The sequence below is a fragment of the Carica papaya genome, chromosome 8 (assembly GCF_054855325.1).
Source record: "Carica papaya isolate Zhongbai chromosome 8, ASM5485532v1, whole genome shotgun sequence".
Classification (NCBI taxonomy): domain Eukaryota; kingdom Viridiplantae; phylum Streptophyta; class Magnoliopsida; order Brassicales; family Caricaceae; genus Carica; species Carica papaya.
This window is the reverse complement of record NC_142316.1, coordinates 62990-81047: the sequence shown is the minus strand read 5'-3', so window position 1 is coordinate 81047 and position 18058 is coordinate 62990. Positions and strand designations below refer to the sequence as shown.

Here is an 18058-nt window from a genome sequence, read left to right as displayed (position 1 = left end):
AATACCCGATTCATCAACCTATCATATTCTTCACCAGGAGCCCCACCATTCCCTAAAGTTTCCCCTTTTAAAAAAAAAAAACTAATAATGTCACAATTAATCTATCTCCACGCATCCCCCTGCTTTCTTCCAGTCAAAACCAATATCATTCATGCCTACATGATCGCTGAGCACTCGCAAAAACATCTATGTACAGACTGCTGGATGATGATTGACAGGACAGGAAGGGTTTAAGTACCTAACAATGTTTTCCCTTACACTTTTAACTCCACCAACAAGATGTGCTGGATAAACTTCTTAGTTTCTTTGGCCTAAATCTATAATTGATGTTCTACTGTTGTTATTATTCTTTCTATTCTCATTATTATCAGGGATGTTTATATTATTATTATTATGTTGAAAAATATAAAGAAAGAAAATAGGGAAAGGAAATAGCTGTGGGCTAAAAAAACCTTCAGCCCCTTAGGGAACCAATGCAGACCGAATGACCCAAACCACGCCTAAACCCTGTTTGGATCGTCTATCGCTTAAGAAGCAAGTAGCAGAGCCCAGCCAAGAGCCCTCAAACATTTCCAAATGACGTCGTTTTCTGTTTTTCCCTGAACCCCTTATCGGTGGAAGGCTGCATCTTTGGAAAGCAGAACAAAGATGAATCGAAGGAAACCTTGGTAATCGAAGAAAAGAAAGATGGTGAATGAAGAAACGGTGTGGGGTCGACGTTCTGGTGTATTTAATGAACCAAGTACGAGCAGCAGAGCGAGTAAAGCATCAGGAAGATGCTAGATCCGAGCGTGCCTTTCTGGAGTTGAACTATGGGCAAGGAAGAATCAAGTGGAGAAGAGAAAGGGTGCTGTGACGAGAGGCACTGAAGGGAGATGAGCTGCCAACTCTTGCGGCCGGCTAGAGGAGCAAAATCTGTAGCAACCCTTACAAAGCAAACCAAAGAGAAAAGCCTTTCCTGGTGCTTTGTTCCTTAACACGCTATAAAGCACCGATCTTTTCATCTTTTCTCTTCCTTCTTTGTCGTGCACCCCAAATAGTTGAGTTAAAAGAGAGGGAATTTTCTTGATTCATCATAAGGTAGGTCGACGTATATTTTAGATGTGACCTTTAAATACTTTTAACTTATGGGAAGGGGTAAAAATTGAAAATACTTCGAAATTTTATATGGTGTCTGAGCTCTAAAGCACCTTAATTATGAACCCTACATGAACAACAACTTAATTTCTGTTTCTTAATCATGTCAAAATGATGTTGTCTCTGTTGCGTTCTTTCCTTCCTCTTATGTTGTTAAGGATCTTGCTTCGGGAGTAGAAGTGGTGCGTGGCAAAACTCATGATGGCGTTCAGCTCTGGCCACTTGTGAAGCCACTAGCAAATAAGACCATTAAATCTTCACAAGCACCCCGGCACGCTCCTCTCAGCCTTCTCTCTGATTTTGTTCTCTGTAGCTTAGTTTCTGATAATGTAGTGCTTTTAGTTTCTCTGTTAAATACAGCAGCCATGAGAACAAAAATCATAAACTACCAGCGCTATCTCAACTATATCCTCATCTATCACTTTGCAGTTCATATTTTCTAGTGTTTGGGGACCTTCACCAGTCTCTTCCATTAACAATTTTCATTATGATGTCATTTTTCTTGATCAGTTCCCTCGGTACGGTTGGTCCTTTCCTCTCAAACACAAGTAAGATGTTTCTTCTATCCTCACTGTGTTAGGTCTCTGGCTCCAAGACTACCTTGTTAGTATGCCTCTACAGAGATGGTGGTGGTGATTTTTCGAGCTCTGGGACTATGTCTCCTTATCCTTCACATGCTTCACAACATATCAACATCTCTGAGAGGAAACAATAACATATCAAGAAAAGGTGAGATGGGGGCCCTTATTTGCCATTATGATGGGCTCCCAATTGTGCTCCGCAAGTTCTCTTTGTATAAGATGCTCAAGTCCTCCTACGCACATAACAAAGATGTAGGGAGAGAGTAAACTTTTACGTGGTATAGCCACCAGTAAGGACTTGCATTAAGGGGGTCTTGATGAGTTATGTGGTGTAATGGGTCCCATCTAGGGGGAAAACCAGCCTCAATTATGGTATCCTCGATCGAATCCCAGTTAAGATGGTGATATGCTTTCTCAAGATTAACTTTTATAGACATGCACCATTTTCATCATTTTTCGCCCCTCATTTAGTGAATTGCTTCTTGGGCAGTGATGATATTACCAATAATGTGATTCCTAGGGACAAAGCTAGCTTGATTGGATTAAACCAGTTTCCCAATCACTCCTTTGAAACGGTGGGCAAGCACTTTAGCTTGACTGGAGGTCATCCGAGCCGGGGGCTTTCAATGCTCATCCTTGATGGGTTTGTCCAAATTCACATCTCAATCTCAATGAGCTTAGGACTAATCAAATCTCTGGTCTTTACGTTGAGCAGCATTTATGGCTCGATCGCAGCCATGAGAAAGCTTGAGAGAGAGCTTTTTGTGTTTAATGAGTCACTTAAATGTTGCAAGTAAGTCCTTTTAAGTGGACTTGAGACTTCAAATATGAAAATGCCAACATTGTTTCTTGAGTAATATAAATATTCATCAATAAGAAAGTAACAAAGAAATCTATGAGATACTTAATATTAACGATTTACAATTTACTTTGATGTTATTCGTTCATAGTTAAGAGTTAATGAAAGAAAAAAAAAGTGAATAAGGAACATCAAGGAAAAAAAACTTCTTTTCTTGCAATCCAATAGTAAAGAGAGAAAAGTGATTTAGATATGAATAACTTTTAAAGGGTTTAAATCAAATGGTAGAAATTGTTAGAGATTCAACTCAGTGGTTTATATTCAGAGTAGAATGTCAAGTACACATAAGGATAAAGTAGGCCTCCTTGGCAAGCCTACTACTGTTTCTATTGTATAACTACTCTATTCTTGTGAGTTTTTTTTTTTCAATTCTTGTTTATTATTTTGTTTTTCTGCTAGAATCCCAGATCAACAAAGGGGCCAATGGTTTACTAGAACCACGTTGTAGTGTGGTTAATATTAAAGCCTTGTTGGTCCATTAAATAACACCAGCATATGTAGCCCAGCTTGTTACATCCAAGCTCTAAGTGGGCAATTACTCCTACCTAAAGATAAAAAGTTAGCTTCTTAACAAATAAACACCGAACATACCTTTCTCGGCCTTTTCCTTAGGAACAAATTACTCTTTTTTTTTTTAAAGAAAAAAAAAGGGAAAAGTGAAGAGTCGGCACAGAGTTGTAAAGGCAGGCAAAAGGAGGACCCGATACTCATGTGCCCCACAAGCCTCTATCGAGTGAACCGCCGAAATCCCTTCACCTGCTCCTGACGTCCCAATAGAAATTTGCTGGCACATCGTCCCCCTCCACAAAATAAATAAACAAAGAAAATCAGAGGGTTAAAAGCTAAATCACAATAAAAAATGCCTCCACCCACCTGGACTTGATGGGTTTGGCAAGTCGCTAGGTCCACTTCTACTTACATGATGACTTTTCACAGAATCTCCAAATTGTCCTCTCTTCTCTCTTCTTAACCCTCTTTCTCTAGTCTATGCTTATGCTTTTGGCCTGAGCGGTTTGGCTCAGTGCCACCATGCTCTTCCTTTCGTGCCTCAGGCTTTACGCAAAAAAAAAAATAATAATAATATATATGTATATATAATCTTCCAGATGACACTGCACTGCCAAAGGTAATCTCATTCAGCAACAAGATAAAATAATAGGCAGGGTACTGCAGTCCCTTGCTTTTGGCAGGAATAGTTCCAGGCTTGTTGTCCCTCGGCAGAGTTTGTTCATAAACAATCACATGGTTCAGTCATCATAATATACAACTCATAATAACTGGCCCATTTTGATATACTACTCCCATCTACCAAAGAAGCTAAAAGCTAACGACGATTCAAAAGCAGCAAACTTCTTCTTTTCTTCTTTTTTTTTTCGGACAACCACGAATCCACATGAAGCTACTAAAACCCACCCTGCTTGGTCATGCATGCCATTTCCATGGAAGAGAGACCCACAACACAATTACCTGGGGTCCACCATAACTTTCTCCACGGCCATAGGACCTTCCATTATCTATACGTATGGCTTAAGCAATACAGGTAAAAGTTTTATCAATCCCGGGAGCCAAGTCAGCATCCTATGTCAAAGGAGCAAAAGGTTGACACGGTGTGGGGGCGGGAGGTGAGGGGTAGCTGCTTTTGATTTCCTCTGCTTTTCCACATTCTTTTTCTGCTTTAAGGTTCTCCAAAATTTCTATTCTCTCTCTGCTTTCAGGTCACTCTTATTTCTCTCTGTTTTCCGAGAAACTCATGATCAGATAGCACTCAAGTTATGGTAAGCTTCTTCATGGTTTCTTTCTTCGGTTTTCTTCTTCCAAGATAATTGATGTACTGAAATTCATTGGCTGGATATTGATCTAGGGAACTTCTGTAAACATCATAGTTGGATCACATGTCTGGGCCGAGAATCCTGAGCTTGCGTGGGTTGATGGTGAAGTCAAAGAAATCAGTGGCACAGCGGCCACCCTGGTTACCACTGACGGCAAAACTGTAAACAATTATTGTCTCTCGTAGTATTGGATTCTGCATTCTTTCTTTTATCTTGGAACCCATAAAGCTTCACTGAAACATTTTTTACTTCATATAGCGATTCAATTTACATTTGCGTTATTGCCTGCCAGAACATTTTATTATGCTGCTTATAAAATTACCATCAACCAGACTAATGTGAAACTTTTGGATCTGAAGGATGAAGACTTCGGTTGCTAAGAAAAAGGCAGGAAAGCTACAAGCTTTACAATGGCTTGTGATTTCATGTTTAGAACAAATGAAGCTCATTTGTGGAACTCATTTAAAATTTTCCACATGTAAAGTTTATTACAACCAAGCTGTTTGGCATATTTCTGTTGGATGTTTGGTAAAGCATTAATTTGAAAAGTGAATGCTTCAAAGGAAAAGGGAAACGAGACGGTTCACTTTTGTCAATTTGGAGATATATGGAGTTCTGTAACATAAAGTTTTAAGCACTTATATGTTGATAGTTAATTTGTCATTCTAGAATTTGTGAACTAAGTCCAATGCATGCCTCAGATTTATATGCTGCCTCTATCAAGAGTTCATCAAGTTAGAAACACAGGCATATCTAAAAGATATTTCAATTATAACTCAACATGTTTTTTAACCTTAATTTCAGATAGTTGCCGATGTTTCCAGCATATACCCAAAAGACACAGAGGCACCAGCAGCAGGGGTTGATGATATGACCAAGTTAGCGTACCTTCATGAGCCTGGAGTCCTACATAATCTTGCTTGCCGGTTTGCGCTCAATGAGATATATGTAAGCCATATGGTTCCAACTTAAAAGTTCTACATATGGTAGTATTAGAATTATTTATTCTTTAAGCTAATAATGTAAGTCCTATAGTTAAATCTGATACCGAAAATTGAAGAATATAAATCTGATAAATAATCCTTGAAAAACCAGACATACACTGGGAATATTCTAATAGCGGTGAACCCTTTCCGAAGACTACCACACTTGTATGACATCCACATGATGGAACAGTATAAAGGAGCAGCTTTTGGGGAGCTAAGTCCACATCTATTTGCTATTGCAGACACTTGTTACAGGTAATAATCATTTACCATTAAATTACTAGATATGAAACTTGCATAGCTAACAATTGAAAGTAAAAGAATAAGAATTAAATTGAACCAAGCGGATTAAAAAAGTATATACTTAATCTGTAATAGAACAGAGTTAACCCAAGATTCCCTACCAGGGCAATGATAAATGAACAGGGGAGCCAGTCCATTTTGGTAAGTGGAGAAAGTGGTGCTGGTAAAACAGAGACAACTAAAATGCTCATGAGATATCTTGCGTTCATGGGGGGCAGATCAGGTACAGAAGGACGAACAGTAGAACAGCAGGTCCTTGAGGTGAGCTCTGTCTCCCCTAGATTTTGCAGATTAAATTATTCAATTTTGATTCAGTGAAGATCCATGTTTCCATGTCTTCAGTCGAACCCTGTCCTGGAAGCATTTGGGAATGCAAAAACTGTGAAAAATAACAATTCAAGGTGAAAAATAGCAATTCAGATTTTCTTTTTTTATTATTTGGTTTAAAGAATTTATTCTTCATTCCAAGTTGAACTATTTGGATGAAACAGTCGGTTTGGGAAATTTGTTGAGATCCAATTTGATAAGCATGGGAAGATCTCTGGAGCTGCAGTGCGCACTTATCTTCTTGAAAGGTCACGGGTTTGCCAAATTTCTGATCCGGAGAGAAATTACCACTGCTTCTACATGCTTTGCGCAGCACCACCAGAGGTCACTCTTGTTTATAATTGTCCCAAGAAGCAGCAAGTCACTCAAACACTGGCTATAAGACCATAATGGATAAAATGTTTGGTTTCAGGATGTCAAGAAATTCAAATTAGGGGACCCAAGAACATTTCATTATCTAAATCAATCAAACTGCTATGAAGTCTCAAATGTAGATGATGCAAGAGAGTATCTGGAAACCAGAAATGCTATGGACATTGTAGGGATCGGCCAAGAAGAGCAGGTAACCTGAATGTTAATTTCAAAAGACTAAATACCAGATGAACTGACAAGTGCTGCTCATCATTAAAAACTAATAGGGATAAGTGCTGTTTGTGTAGGATGCTATATTCAGTGTGGTAGCTGCAATTCTCCATCTTGGAAACGTTGATTTCATTAAAGATAAAGAAGCGGATTCCTCAAAGCTTAAAGATGATAAATCGCACTACCATCTTCAAACGGCAGCAGAGCTCCTAATGTTAGAGCTCTTTTCCAATTTGAGCCTAAAATTGGGACTTCCTCACTGGTCTGATGTTAAGCTGATATTGCCTCTCAATTTACTTTTAATTCAGGTGTAATGAGAAGGCACTGGAGGATTCACTCTGCAAGCGAGTCATAGTGACTCCAGATGGTAACATTACAAAGCCACTTGATCCAGATTTAGCAGCCCTTAGTCGCGATGCATTAGCCAAGACGGTGTACTCTAGGCTGTTTGATTGGTATATACATATATAAACTCCACGTTTTGGTTTTTATGAAGCTTGTTGTTCTCTCTTAAGATTTGGAGCATTTTCCAATAGTTTGACCTCAGATAATTTAACTATACCTCTATAGACTGATTACAGAGAAAATGGATATCTGGCAGGATTGTTGATAAGATAAATAGCTCAATTGGTCAAGATCCAAATGCCACAAGCTTGATTGGGGTCCTTGATATTTATGGGTTTGAAACTTTTAAGATTAATAGGTAGATACTTTGACGAGCAGAGAACTAGTTGGCATTTAAAGTGAAAGCCTAATAATACAGTTCTTTTTTTTCTTTTTAATAGCTTTGAGCAGCTATGCATCAATCTAACAAATGAGAAGTTGCAGCAGCATTTTAACCAGGTAAGGACTAAAGGTTATAGTTTGCTTCTTTTGTTCCAATCTAGTTGTTTACATATAAGCACTTCTGTGCAGCATGTATTTAAAATGGAACAAGAAGAGTATACAAGGGAGGAAATCAACTGGAGCTATGTCGAATTTGTTGATAATCAGGACGTTTTAGATCTTATTGAGAAGGTATCAGCTCCTGAAACAACCATTGGAAGTCCAAGTTCTATACTATTATAATGTATGATGAGAAGAATGATAACATTTCCATATGCAGAAACCTGGGGGTATAATTGCTCTGCTTGATGAAGCCTGGTATGGTTTTTCTTACTTTAAACATCATGAACATCTTATCCCAAAAACAAGAAAGAGCATTTAGCTACAGTGTGGCCGATTCTAGATAAAAGGAATTAAAAGCAATTACACACTTTCTTTTTTTCCAAAAAGAAGAAAGAAAAAAACAAGACAAAATGACAGAAGTGAAGTAAAAGAATGAGGAAAACCTCTAGATAAAAGGACTTCACTTCTCTTGCAGCATGTTCCCTAGGTCAACCCATGAGACATTTGCACAAAAGATGTATCATACATATAAAGGACACAAACGCTTCAGCAAGCCAAAATTAGCGCGAACAGACTTCACAATCAACCACTATGCAGGAGATGTAAGCAAAATTGTACTTCTTGAAGATCCTGGTTGAGGAGATGCACTTGTTGGTCTCAAATTTAGTTGTTTCACAACAGGTTATATATCAAGCAGATCAATTTCTTGATAAGAACAAGGATTATGTTGTAGCAGAACATCAAGCTCTATTAGATGCCTCTAAGTGTCCTTTTATTGCTAATTTGTTTCCACCACTCCCTGAGGAGACATCAAAGCAATCCAAGTTCTCTTCCATTGGTACTCGCTTCAAGGTAGATGTATTTCCTTACCCTAGATGCATTTTATTAGATTCAGAGGATAAAAGAACCTGGACTTATTGCTGAATCTTATTCAAAATCCAGCAACAATTACAAGCTTTAATGGAGACATTGAACACAACAGAACCTCATTACATTAGATGTGTAAAGCCAAATACAGTTCTGAAGCCTGGAATCTTTGAGAACTTCAACGTTTTAAATCAATTAAGATGTGGGGTAAGTCTTCCACTGTCTCTTTGGATTGCCTTCCCCTTTCTCTATCAATAATATTCCAACTATAATGCACGGCAGGGTGTGCTAGAAGCAATTAGGATCAGTTGTGCTGGGTATCCAACAAAGAGAACATTTGATGAGTTCCTTGATCGTTTTGGAATGCTAGCACCTGATGTCCTGGACGGGTATTACTTCTAACAAAATAAAACTGTCCTTTACCTTTATGTTTCATTGTTTGTTTGATAAGATGATTACGAATCCAATGTATTAAGGGGGGGATCTTCTCATCCTAAGAAGATTCCTTAACTAACAGTTACAGGCTATAAGCAACTGGAAAATGTATATATGAAGAGCATATAACATCATCACACCTGTACCCTCATGGGTGACTTAAAGAATAACAAGAAAGGTTTTCTTGGCAGATCTGATGAAAAATCAGCATGTGTTGCAATCTGTGACAGAATGCATTTAAAAGGCTATCAGGTATGTTTAGACATAACTCTAGCTAGCATTTAACATATAATAAGAAAAATGGCCTACTTACAGGAGAACATCCCACAAAAACATTCAATATCAAAATGTAAGCTTTCATCTTAAATGCTCTTTTCCAGATTGGGAAAACAAAGGTGTTTCTTAGGGCTGGACAGATGGCTGAGCTGGATGCACGAAGAGCTGAAGTTTTGGCCAATGCTGCAAAACTCATTCAGAGGCAAATCCAAACATATATTTCTAGAAAGGAGTTCATTGCCCTGAGAAGAGCTACAATTCATACACAAAAAATTTGGCGAGGTTATGCTCTTTTTGCTAAACTGATTCAATATGGTATCATAACACAAAAGACCTGAAAAAAGAACTTGTCAATCCCACAACCTGGAGTAGCCAGTCCACCTTCAGTGAATTGCAGTTTGGGGTGTCAGCAGGTGACGCAGTCAATGACCTGTCCTTCCAAGGACATAGCAACCAGTACTATTTTATTTAAGTTCCAATAGTTCTTGTTTTTCTGTTTTTTTCTCTCTTTCTTCCTTCCCCATTTTCCCAGTTGAGTAATTCCTAATATGTTTTAGAATAAGAATCTGTTAGGTTCTGTTTCTATTTTTCCCTTTTTTATAGCTGTAGCAGGTTCTACCTGATATGTGGAACAAATCCTAGCTCTAAATAGGCACGACGAACTATTGCTCTGTTTTTTTCCTTGTACTTTTTAGTGAGACCAAGTGAATTGAACATTTGATTATGTATTATCTCTTCCTTGTACAGGACAACTTGCACGTAACTTGTATGAACACATGAGAAGGGAGGCTGCTTCCATTCGTATACAGAAGAATGTTCGAGCTTACAAAGAAAGAAAATTATATAAAAACTTAAAGGTCTCAGCAATAGTTATCCAAACTGGTTTAAGAGCAATAGCAGCCCAGAATGAATTCAGATACAAAAAAAGAACGAAGGCTGCAACCATAGTCCAGGTATAAGATATATTATTAAAACTACGTTATCACAGTGATAGTTCATATTGAAGGACAAGTTAATATCCGGAATGTGTTGCTCTTAAAAAAATGTGATTAGTGTTGCTTCTAGGAGCATACTTCTCTTGTACAATTAAAGATTCATTACAATAGACTATGCCACAAATAGTTTTTAAAAAAGCTGCTGCTTCAAACTGGACTCCACTACAGGTCATGTGAGTCCAATAAGTAAGCAATTTGTGGATGCTAAAACCAACGAGTGCCAACTCCTTCTACTTCATGTACAGCATTTGCCATCCAATCCGACTCATAATATGGAATGAAGGGTTGAAATGGAAAAAATAGGGGGCTACTTTCTTTATTTTAGTCCGTGAGGCATGAGCAAATGCATCTGCTAATACTCACTTATTGAAATCTTTCCAACAAACTTGATTGGTCAATTTTCAATTTCTCTTTCAGACTCAATGGCGAAGACACCAAGATGTGCTGGCCTATAAACAGCAGAAGAAAGCAACGCTTGTTTTACAGTGTCTCTGGAGAGCAAGAATAGCTAGAAAAGAACTTAGAAAGCTAAGGATGGTCAGTTTTTTACTTTTTTAGACAAGCATTTACTTCTCTTCACATTTCTTTCATATCAATCATTATGTGCAGCATGTTAACTAAAATGCTAACGAAGTGAAATGATAAAACAATTATGATGCAGGCAGCAAGAGAAACTGGGGCACTCAAGGAAGCAAAGGACAAGTTAGAGAAGCGTGTTGAGGAACTAACATGGCGATTGGAATTTGAGAAGCATTTGAGGGTAATACTCAATTAACTTTCATGATAAATATTAAAACGTGGCCACAAGGTCCAGGAAGCAGGAATCCAGAAGTGCTGTTCATGTTGATTTGTGCCTCAAATTCCAAGATTGAATCAACCTTAACTTTGACCAATCAAGAAACTAGTTGAATTTTTTCAAAACTTGATTTCTAGCTCGCCAAAATGGTAACTTGTGGTTCACCAGAAAAAATAAATGTTTTGTAGATTGATCTTGAAGGAACAAAAGAGCAAGAAATTGCAAGCCTACAAAATGCTTTGAATGAAATGCAAGGGAAACTAGATGAAGCCCGTGCTGCATTAATTCGGGAAAAAGAAGCAACAAAGATTGCAATCGAACAAGCTCCACCTCTCATCAAGGAGATTCTAGTTGTGGACAACACCAAGCTGGAGTTACTGAAAAGTCAAAATGAGGAACTGGAGGTAATATCTAAAGATGCAGACAATTTATTCTCTAAATTGTTCATAATAATGTTACCTGGTGAAGAAAACACATTAAAGATTAATAAATTATAAATATACTAGGTATTTCATGGGCCAAATGAAATTAAACTTTCTTCCAAGTTTTACAAAAATATAATCATGGTGATCATATCCAAGATATTAGGAAGAAATCAGCCAACTTGTTCCTATTTATTTGTACTTAGATTTTAGCTTAAAATCTTGATGATCTTGTCCTAGATTTTTGGAAGAAGTCTGCCTACTCTTCCCTATTTGTCAATTCAAATTTCAGCATGAAGGAAGATAATAATTATTGAAAAAAAAGTGTTTGGAGTCCTTTAACTCTAGAAATTGCTGGGTTCTCTCTTAAGAGGCCCAATCCCTAGTTATTCTATCTCATTCCATCACCTCAGCTGAAGTCCGGGATCATACCAAAAGATCAGGTCTCGTGAAAATAAGATAGTGTAGGCCATCGGCAAGACTTCTATACAATGTATGAACTGTAATCGATGGGTGTCAAGTCTTCTAAACATGAGATCTAAGATTGAAGAAGGAAGATAGGAACAGAGGGGGATTGAGAAGAACTAGTATCAAGATAACTGAGAAATAGAGAGAAATTAGAGAAAATTCATAGTAGTCAGTGGCTATTTTTTTGGTGATATTTCATAAACAATACGAATAAATTTATACATCGCTACTCTGCTTATTTCTACCTAATTCATCCCAAACCAACCAAAAGAATGAAATAACAGTTCCATAGCCGAATTAAATATCGAGGAAGAAACTAGCAAAACTAACAATCTTACTAATCAAAGCAGTTAGTCAGCTCATTAAATGATTATCAAAATTAAGAAAACTGAAACTTCGACCAGTCAATTCTAGAGGTCTTTTTCCTTTAAGTTCCTGCAGTAGCTTCCTTCTCCTCAATCAGTACAACAGCTTTGGACTTAATATTTCACTTTGTTTCAATGAAATCCTTGTTCTCAAGAATAAATTCTGAGAATTGAGCTTTCATGTGTAGCAAATCCTCCCAGGTAGTTTCTTTTGAACTTGGATTCACTCATTGGACTAAAATCTAAACCATGGGCCTGTTCTGCAGGTGTATAGTTCTTCTTTGCAGAATAGCTAGTGGTGTTCAATCTTAAGTTCCAGTTGTTTTCGCCACCTTTGGTAGCTCAACACAGTGCACCTTGTTAACTTATATGCCAAAGAACAAAATGGAGCTCCCCTTTTGTTCTTTGGCATCAGCAAATTGCTTAGCTTAATTTTTCGCCTCCATCAAATTTTAGTAGGGCAGAATTAGAAGAGAATAATTGAAAAAAAATTTACTTTAATTCTAGAGATTGAAAAAAGTAGTCGGTGATAATTAATCCACAATGAGTATAGTCAAGAACCCAGTTCATTATGATCGAAATAAGTATATGAAGATTGATAGACACTTCATTAAAAAGAAAATAGAGTCAAGAGCATTATGTGACACATTCAATCTTACCATCAAACTGCGGGTATTTTCATTGAGGCGTTACCTAGGAAGACTTTTGAAGAATTGAGTTCCAAGCTTGGTTTGCTCAACATCTTCAAAATAGCTTGAAAAAGAGTGTAGGAATCTGACTTCTTCTAGAAATCCAATTCCTATACAGATTGCCATCTTTAGGAAAATCTCCTTATAAAGCAAAATCATAGTTGACTTCTATAACAAGAAGAGTTTTTCTTTTTATAAGACTGATTTGTAATTAGTTTCCTATTAAAATTCTCTCTGATCTTCTTTTATATATATATTCAGATATTGTAAATTAAATATCATAAATAAAAATTCAATAAACAGAAAATTTAGTTACAAAATTTCCGCCTCAAGATGTCTTTTGACAACCTGTTTTGATACTAAGTTGTTACAGGCTAGTGTCTTGTCACAAGTCATTGAACCACAAAGTCTTGCAACAAGCAAGAAGCTTTTTTGTTAGATATCTTGCCTTCTCTACCTGCAGTGGTGATTTAGGGCTCATTAGGGGAGAGCTGAAGAGCTATTAAAAATAATCTAATTTAGTTATAGTTGTTCAGATTCTTTAAAGGATAGCATTCTGATCATCTCCTAGTCAAATTACTTGCCCATCCAAAAAGATACCTAACGAAAACCAAACCCTAATCTTGTTATAGACTAATATTGTTATATGACCTGGTAGTAGTAGTATTTCGCCTTTCCTTTGTCCGCCAGGGGAAGAAGAAGTAGAGTTATCTTATGCATGTTTATCATTTATCATATGTATTTCTTGTCTTCTATATTGTGTACTGTCTTTAATCTAAGACTAACAAGTATATTGTTATATGACATGTTTATCGTTTATCATATTGAATTGGTCTTAAGTAGTTATATTAGGGAAAAGAACAGCTGAAGTTTGAGGAAGGTGTTCTTCTCTCTACTAAATTCATTCAGCATAAACGAAGAAATAGCAGTTTATTCTAGAAATATTACAATTTTATTACTTAAGAGATCATTTGGTTCTCTCTTTAATTGAATGCATACTCTGTGCGTGTGCGTGAACAAAATAAGTAAAGGTAGAAGATAAAGAAAATATTCATCTGCAGTAGCAGAAAAATTAGTATTCTAGAAGGAGAAGTTATTCAGGTGAAGAAAGTTTTTCTCCTGCCATGGTTCCCACATTTGTAGACTGTAGGCTCTTCACTGAACTGATTGGAGTTATCGGAAATGACTAACATGCTAACTTCCTTTTTCACATGGTACCAGAAGAAGTTCAAAACTTTCCAGTAGTATCACATAAGGCACAGAATTAAAATACAATATAAAATAGTAAGTTCGGTCATTTCCTATTGTCAATTGTGTGATCAGATGTATATCTCATTGCTGCATGTGTGTAAGCAATAGTAGCACTAAGAATGAGTTATGGATCAAAGTTAAGAAGTAATCAAAAGTGTGGGCATGTATGTGGTGGTTCTTTCAAATTGTGTTTTGTAGCTTTCGACAGACCATAGATGGGAAGGCGTAGATTAGGTTTAAAAAAATAAAAAAAGCAACAGTTCTGATATAGCTTTTGGATCTGAAGGGTGTGATAGAAGAGTTAAAAAGGAAAATTGAGGATTTTGAAGCACACCATTCTGAAGTCGAGAAAGAAAGCAAAGCAAGAGTTAAAGAGGCAGAAGAAGCACAACAAAAGGTAGTGCAACTACAAGACAGAGTTGAAAGGTAACCAACTAAATAAGAATCAATATTGACTGAACTCTTCTGTCCGTGATTTGAAGTGAGTCAATAATTTATTACTGACCTTCAGATTAGAATTGAACCTGTCAAACCTTGAGTCTGAGAATCAGGTTCTACGGCAGCAGGCTCTGGATACACCACCAAGTGAGGACCACTCCGAAGAGTTAAGCATGTAAGAAACTACATATGATATTACCTTTTTCTTTATAAAACTTACACTTGTATTACTAGGAAGCAGTTTATCATAAACCTGATGCAGGAAAGTTAGTTTATGACTTGCAAAGTGATCTTCTGTAAGGAAGCCTGAAATGGATACTGCATTTGCTAAAAGACTATTTATTTTGACCAGCCTCAATATTAAGATAGCAAATCTGGAAATGGAGAATGAAATACTCCGCAACAAGGTGGCCGCTGCTGAGAAGATGGCACCCCCTGAAAAGATACTGCCACCAGCAAAGGTTCAGTACTTTCTAGCATGTTGCAAGTTATTTTCTGGTCAAGTAAATAGGTTGTTTATTATTTGTTTCCTGTGAGCGGTGCAGAGTTTTGAGAATGTACATCCAATGGGTGGAGAGCTCAAACCAACAAAAGTAGCATGAACTTTCTTAGTTATATTTTCCTCCATAATAGACCTCATGTAATATGGTATATGTGTTATATCTAAATCCCGAATGAACTATTTTTTCAGGAGTCAGAACATATTGTCTCCATCGTACCAAAGCACAGGTCCCTAACAGACAGACGGCAGGTTTGGAGCTAAAAAAACCTATCTATTGGGGGATGGACAATGACTGAAACTTTCTAGATAAATTCTTTTTTTTTCGTTTAGAAATACAATTTTCTCATATTTTTCACCATATCAGCTGGAAAATCATGATGTATTGATAAAATGCCTCATGGAAGAGAAACGATTCGACAAGAACAAGTCAGTTGCTGCCTGTATTGTGTACAAAGCACTACTTCATTGGAGATCCTTCGAAGCAGAAAAGACAAATATATTTGATAGGATTATCCACACAATACGATCCTCAGTAGAGGTAGTCCAACAATTTGATTACATTAATATATCAAAGGCCTCCAATGGACTGAATTTGACATTCAAATTTTCTGAATTTTTCCTGCAAGAGCCAAGACAAAATCTGTGATCTGGCATACTGGCTCTCAGCAACTTCTACCCTTCTGTTCTTCCTGCAAAGCAAACTCAAGGGTAGCAATTCAAGTAACGCAGCTAAATATCGTAACCAAGCCTCTTCAGCAAGCTTGTTTGGCAGAAAGCCACAAGTAAGTTTTAAGAAGTGAACTTTTAGTACATCAAGTCAATGAGAAAAACAGTAACTCTTAAATATATAACGTCAGGGGTTCTGTTCATCTTCGATTGTCATGGGAATGTCAAGTGGATACAGTGGAATGGCGGGAAAAGCAAATGAGCTACCAAAGGTGGAAGCTAAATATCCAGCCCTACTATTTAAGCAACATCTAACTGCATATGTAGAGAAAATATATGGAATGATCCGTGACAGTTTAAAGAAAGAGATCAGTCCACTCCTAAATCTGTGCATTCAGGTAAAAATTTCAGTTATAAATTAGTTATAACATGACAAAAAAAACATATCTTTTATTCATGGCTATTTTCTTTATATAATCAAGCACAGACACCAAGATCAGCCAGAGCAAGAACGATGAGAGGATCATCTAAGTATATTCACTCAACCATAATTGCAAAACAACAAGCATCAAATATTCACTGGCAAAGCATCATTAATAAGTTCGATAATTTTTTGGGCATTATGTCCGAGAACTATGTAAGATTATGGATGTTCACCCTACCTTTCTGGAGTTCTACTTTCATGGTTAAGGTTACTCTGTTTGCCACTAAATATTGATGATCTTCAGGTCCCATCTGTGATCAAAAGAAAAATCTTTTGTCAGGTGTTCTCATACATAAATGTTCAGCTCTTTAATAGGTAAAGCAGTATAAAGTCCAGTCACAACAAGAAACATCTTATACTTAAACTAGATGTGTTTTAGTCCTGCAAGAACTCACTACTAGAATTAAAACTTCACGTTTGGTCTGGCAGCTTATTGCTTCGACGTGAGTGCTGCTCATTCAGCAATGGAGAATATTTGAAGGCAGGTTTGCATGAATTTGGACAGTGGTGTTTAAACGCGACAAACCAGGTAAGCTATTATGACCCTCAACGGTGCGAAGACTGGAAAGAGCAGAAAAGATATTGTTGTAACACTGTTACATTCATTTACAGTTAGCTGGGTCACCATGGGAAGAGCTCCAGCATATAAGCCAAGCTGTAGGATTTCTGGTATGCTTTTCTCAACCCAAATTGCTCATGGAACCAATAAGTTTAATGCAAATGATTCAGTAGCATGCATCGTTTTCTGGCTTATGCAGGTTTTGCATCAAAAAGCTCAGAAGTCATTTGATGAAATTATCAAAGAATTGTGCCCGGTAAACATGATAACAGTTGGGATCTTTTATGTTTGGCAGTAGCTATTTGTATCTGATTTATCATTTGAATTAGGCCAATAATTAACTAAGTCAAACGTAACTGTTTTGTTTGTTTCTTAGATATTGAGCATTCCTCAAATATATCGGATAGGAACTATGTTTTGGGATGACAAATACGGGAGCCAAGGTCTATCCCTAGATGTAAGTGCTTTATTATATCCATCTCTAGTGAGCTACTACTATGTTGCTGCATTTTTTAATGGCTGGCTAGGAAGATTCTTGAAATGCAAGTAGCATATTATTCAAAGAATGTGTCACTAATTATTTGAGCATGCGGCTTTCTTTACTGTCTATCATCAGGTGATCGGGAAGATGAGAATGCTGATGGCAGAAGATTCGACAAGTATCCCCAATACTTCCTTCTTGCTTGATGTTGATTCAAGGTAATGAATAACTATATTTGATTTTTTAAAATTTGTTATTATAAATTAATGGGATTGGGATGGAAATTTTTCACTTTCCAGCATACCTTTCACGGTGGAAGAAATCATATCTGAATACTCGTATGACATCAGCCTCTATGATGTGGAGCCAACACCACTCCTGCATCAGAAATCAGACTTTCATTTCCTCTTTCAGTCCATGGAATGATAGTTGAAGATTTCAGTTTCCGGATCATGTAATTCATTATTTTCTTGTGTCTGTAAGCTTCTTGTTTTTACTTCAATGAAACCTTCCTCTTCTTTTTCGTTTTATTGTTCTTTTAATTGCAAGAATCCAGAGAGGATCTTGCAATATATATTTTCACATACCGGAGAAGGAAATCAGGTTGGCTGATAACTGTACCTAGAAGGAAGTGTCTACAAATTATTTTTCAAATGAGAAGATCAATTTTTTTTAATATTTACTGCCTACTTCGAGTCCTGACATTACTCTCCTTGAGAAAATCGTTATTAATGATGTTAATTCTTTATACTCTTTGAGAGATTGTAATCAACTATTAGGTTGAGTTATCAGACGAAGAGAAAATAGATTTGAGTTATCAGATAACAGGTCGAGGGAGGAAGAGAGAACAGGAGAAGAGAAGATCCTAACGC

The 18058-nt window shown here is 36.9% G+C and overlaps 1 protein-coding gene and 1 long non-coding RNA gene across 4 annotated transcripts; one reads left to right on the top strand and one right to left on the bottom strand.

The window, feature by feature from the left end:
• Positions 1–340: 340 nt before the first annotated feature.
• XIF (myosin-like protein XIF) lies at positions 341–17868 on the top strand. 3 transcript variants are annotated; one of them, XM_088209194.1, is made up of 40 exons: positions 341–4199; positions 4293–4352; positions 4439–4567; positions 5211–5354; positions 5502–5647; positions 5800–5956; positions 6038–6096; positions 6187–6346; positions 6435–6584; positions 6682–6818; positions 6913–7059; positions 7206–7307; positions 7390–7447; positions 7520–7621; positions 7710–7747; positions 7968–8094; positions 8174–8344; positions 8435–8566; positions 8642–8748; positions 8986–9046; positions 9175–9352; positions 9818–10023; positions 10483–10602; positions 10727–10825; positions 11050–11265; positions 14343–14482; positions 14568–14669; positions 14847–14955; positions 15186–15245; positions 15361–15534; positions 15623–15778; positions 15854–16060; positions 16150–16299; positions 16391–16461; positions 16576–16675; positions 16759–16815; positions 16905–16961; positions 17082–17162; positions 17322–17404; positions 17486–17868. In XM_088209194.1, the coding sequence occupies exons 2-40, from the start codon at positions 4350–4352 to the stop codon at positions 17610–17612; spliced, it is 4623 nt and encodes a 1540-aa protein (XP_088065320.1). In that variant the 5' UTR covers positions 341–4199; positions 4293–4349; the 3' UTR covers positions 17613–17868. The 3 variants fall into 3 exon arrangements, with proteins under 3 accessions (XP_088065320.1, XP_088065321.1, XP_088065322.1); XM_088209195.1 differs by lacking the exon at positions 7206–7307; XM_088209196.1 differs by lacking the exons at positions 341–4199; positions 4293–4352 and adding an exon at positions 4766–4884.
• On the bottom strand, positions 15377–16397 carry LOC148240316 (uncharacterized). Its single transcript, XR_015813867.1, has 2 exons — positions 16325–16397; positions 15377–15685 (listed from the first exon to the last, which is right to left on the bottom strand). It is a non-coding gene; the product is annotated as an uncharacterized LOC148240316 (long non-coding RNA).
• Positions 17869–18058: the final 190 nt, after the last annotated feature.

What these genes read in the sequence shown, in the direction of transcription:
- XIF (XM_088209194.1), top strand. An exon ending in AACTTAGAAAGCTAAGGATG is followed by an intron (nt 10,603 to 10,726) that starts GTCAGTTTTTTA and finishes ATTATGATGCAG; the next exon opens with GCAGCAAGAGAAACTGGGGC. An exon ending in GCATTATGTCCGAGAACTAT is followed by an intron (nt 16,300 to 16,390) that starts GTAAGATTATGG and finishes GATGATCTTCAG; the next exon opens with GTCCCATCTGTGATCAAAAG.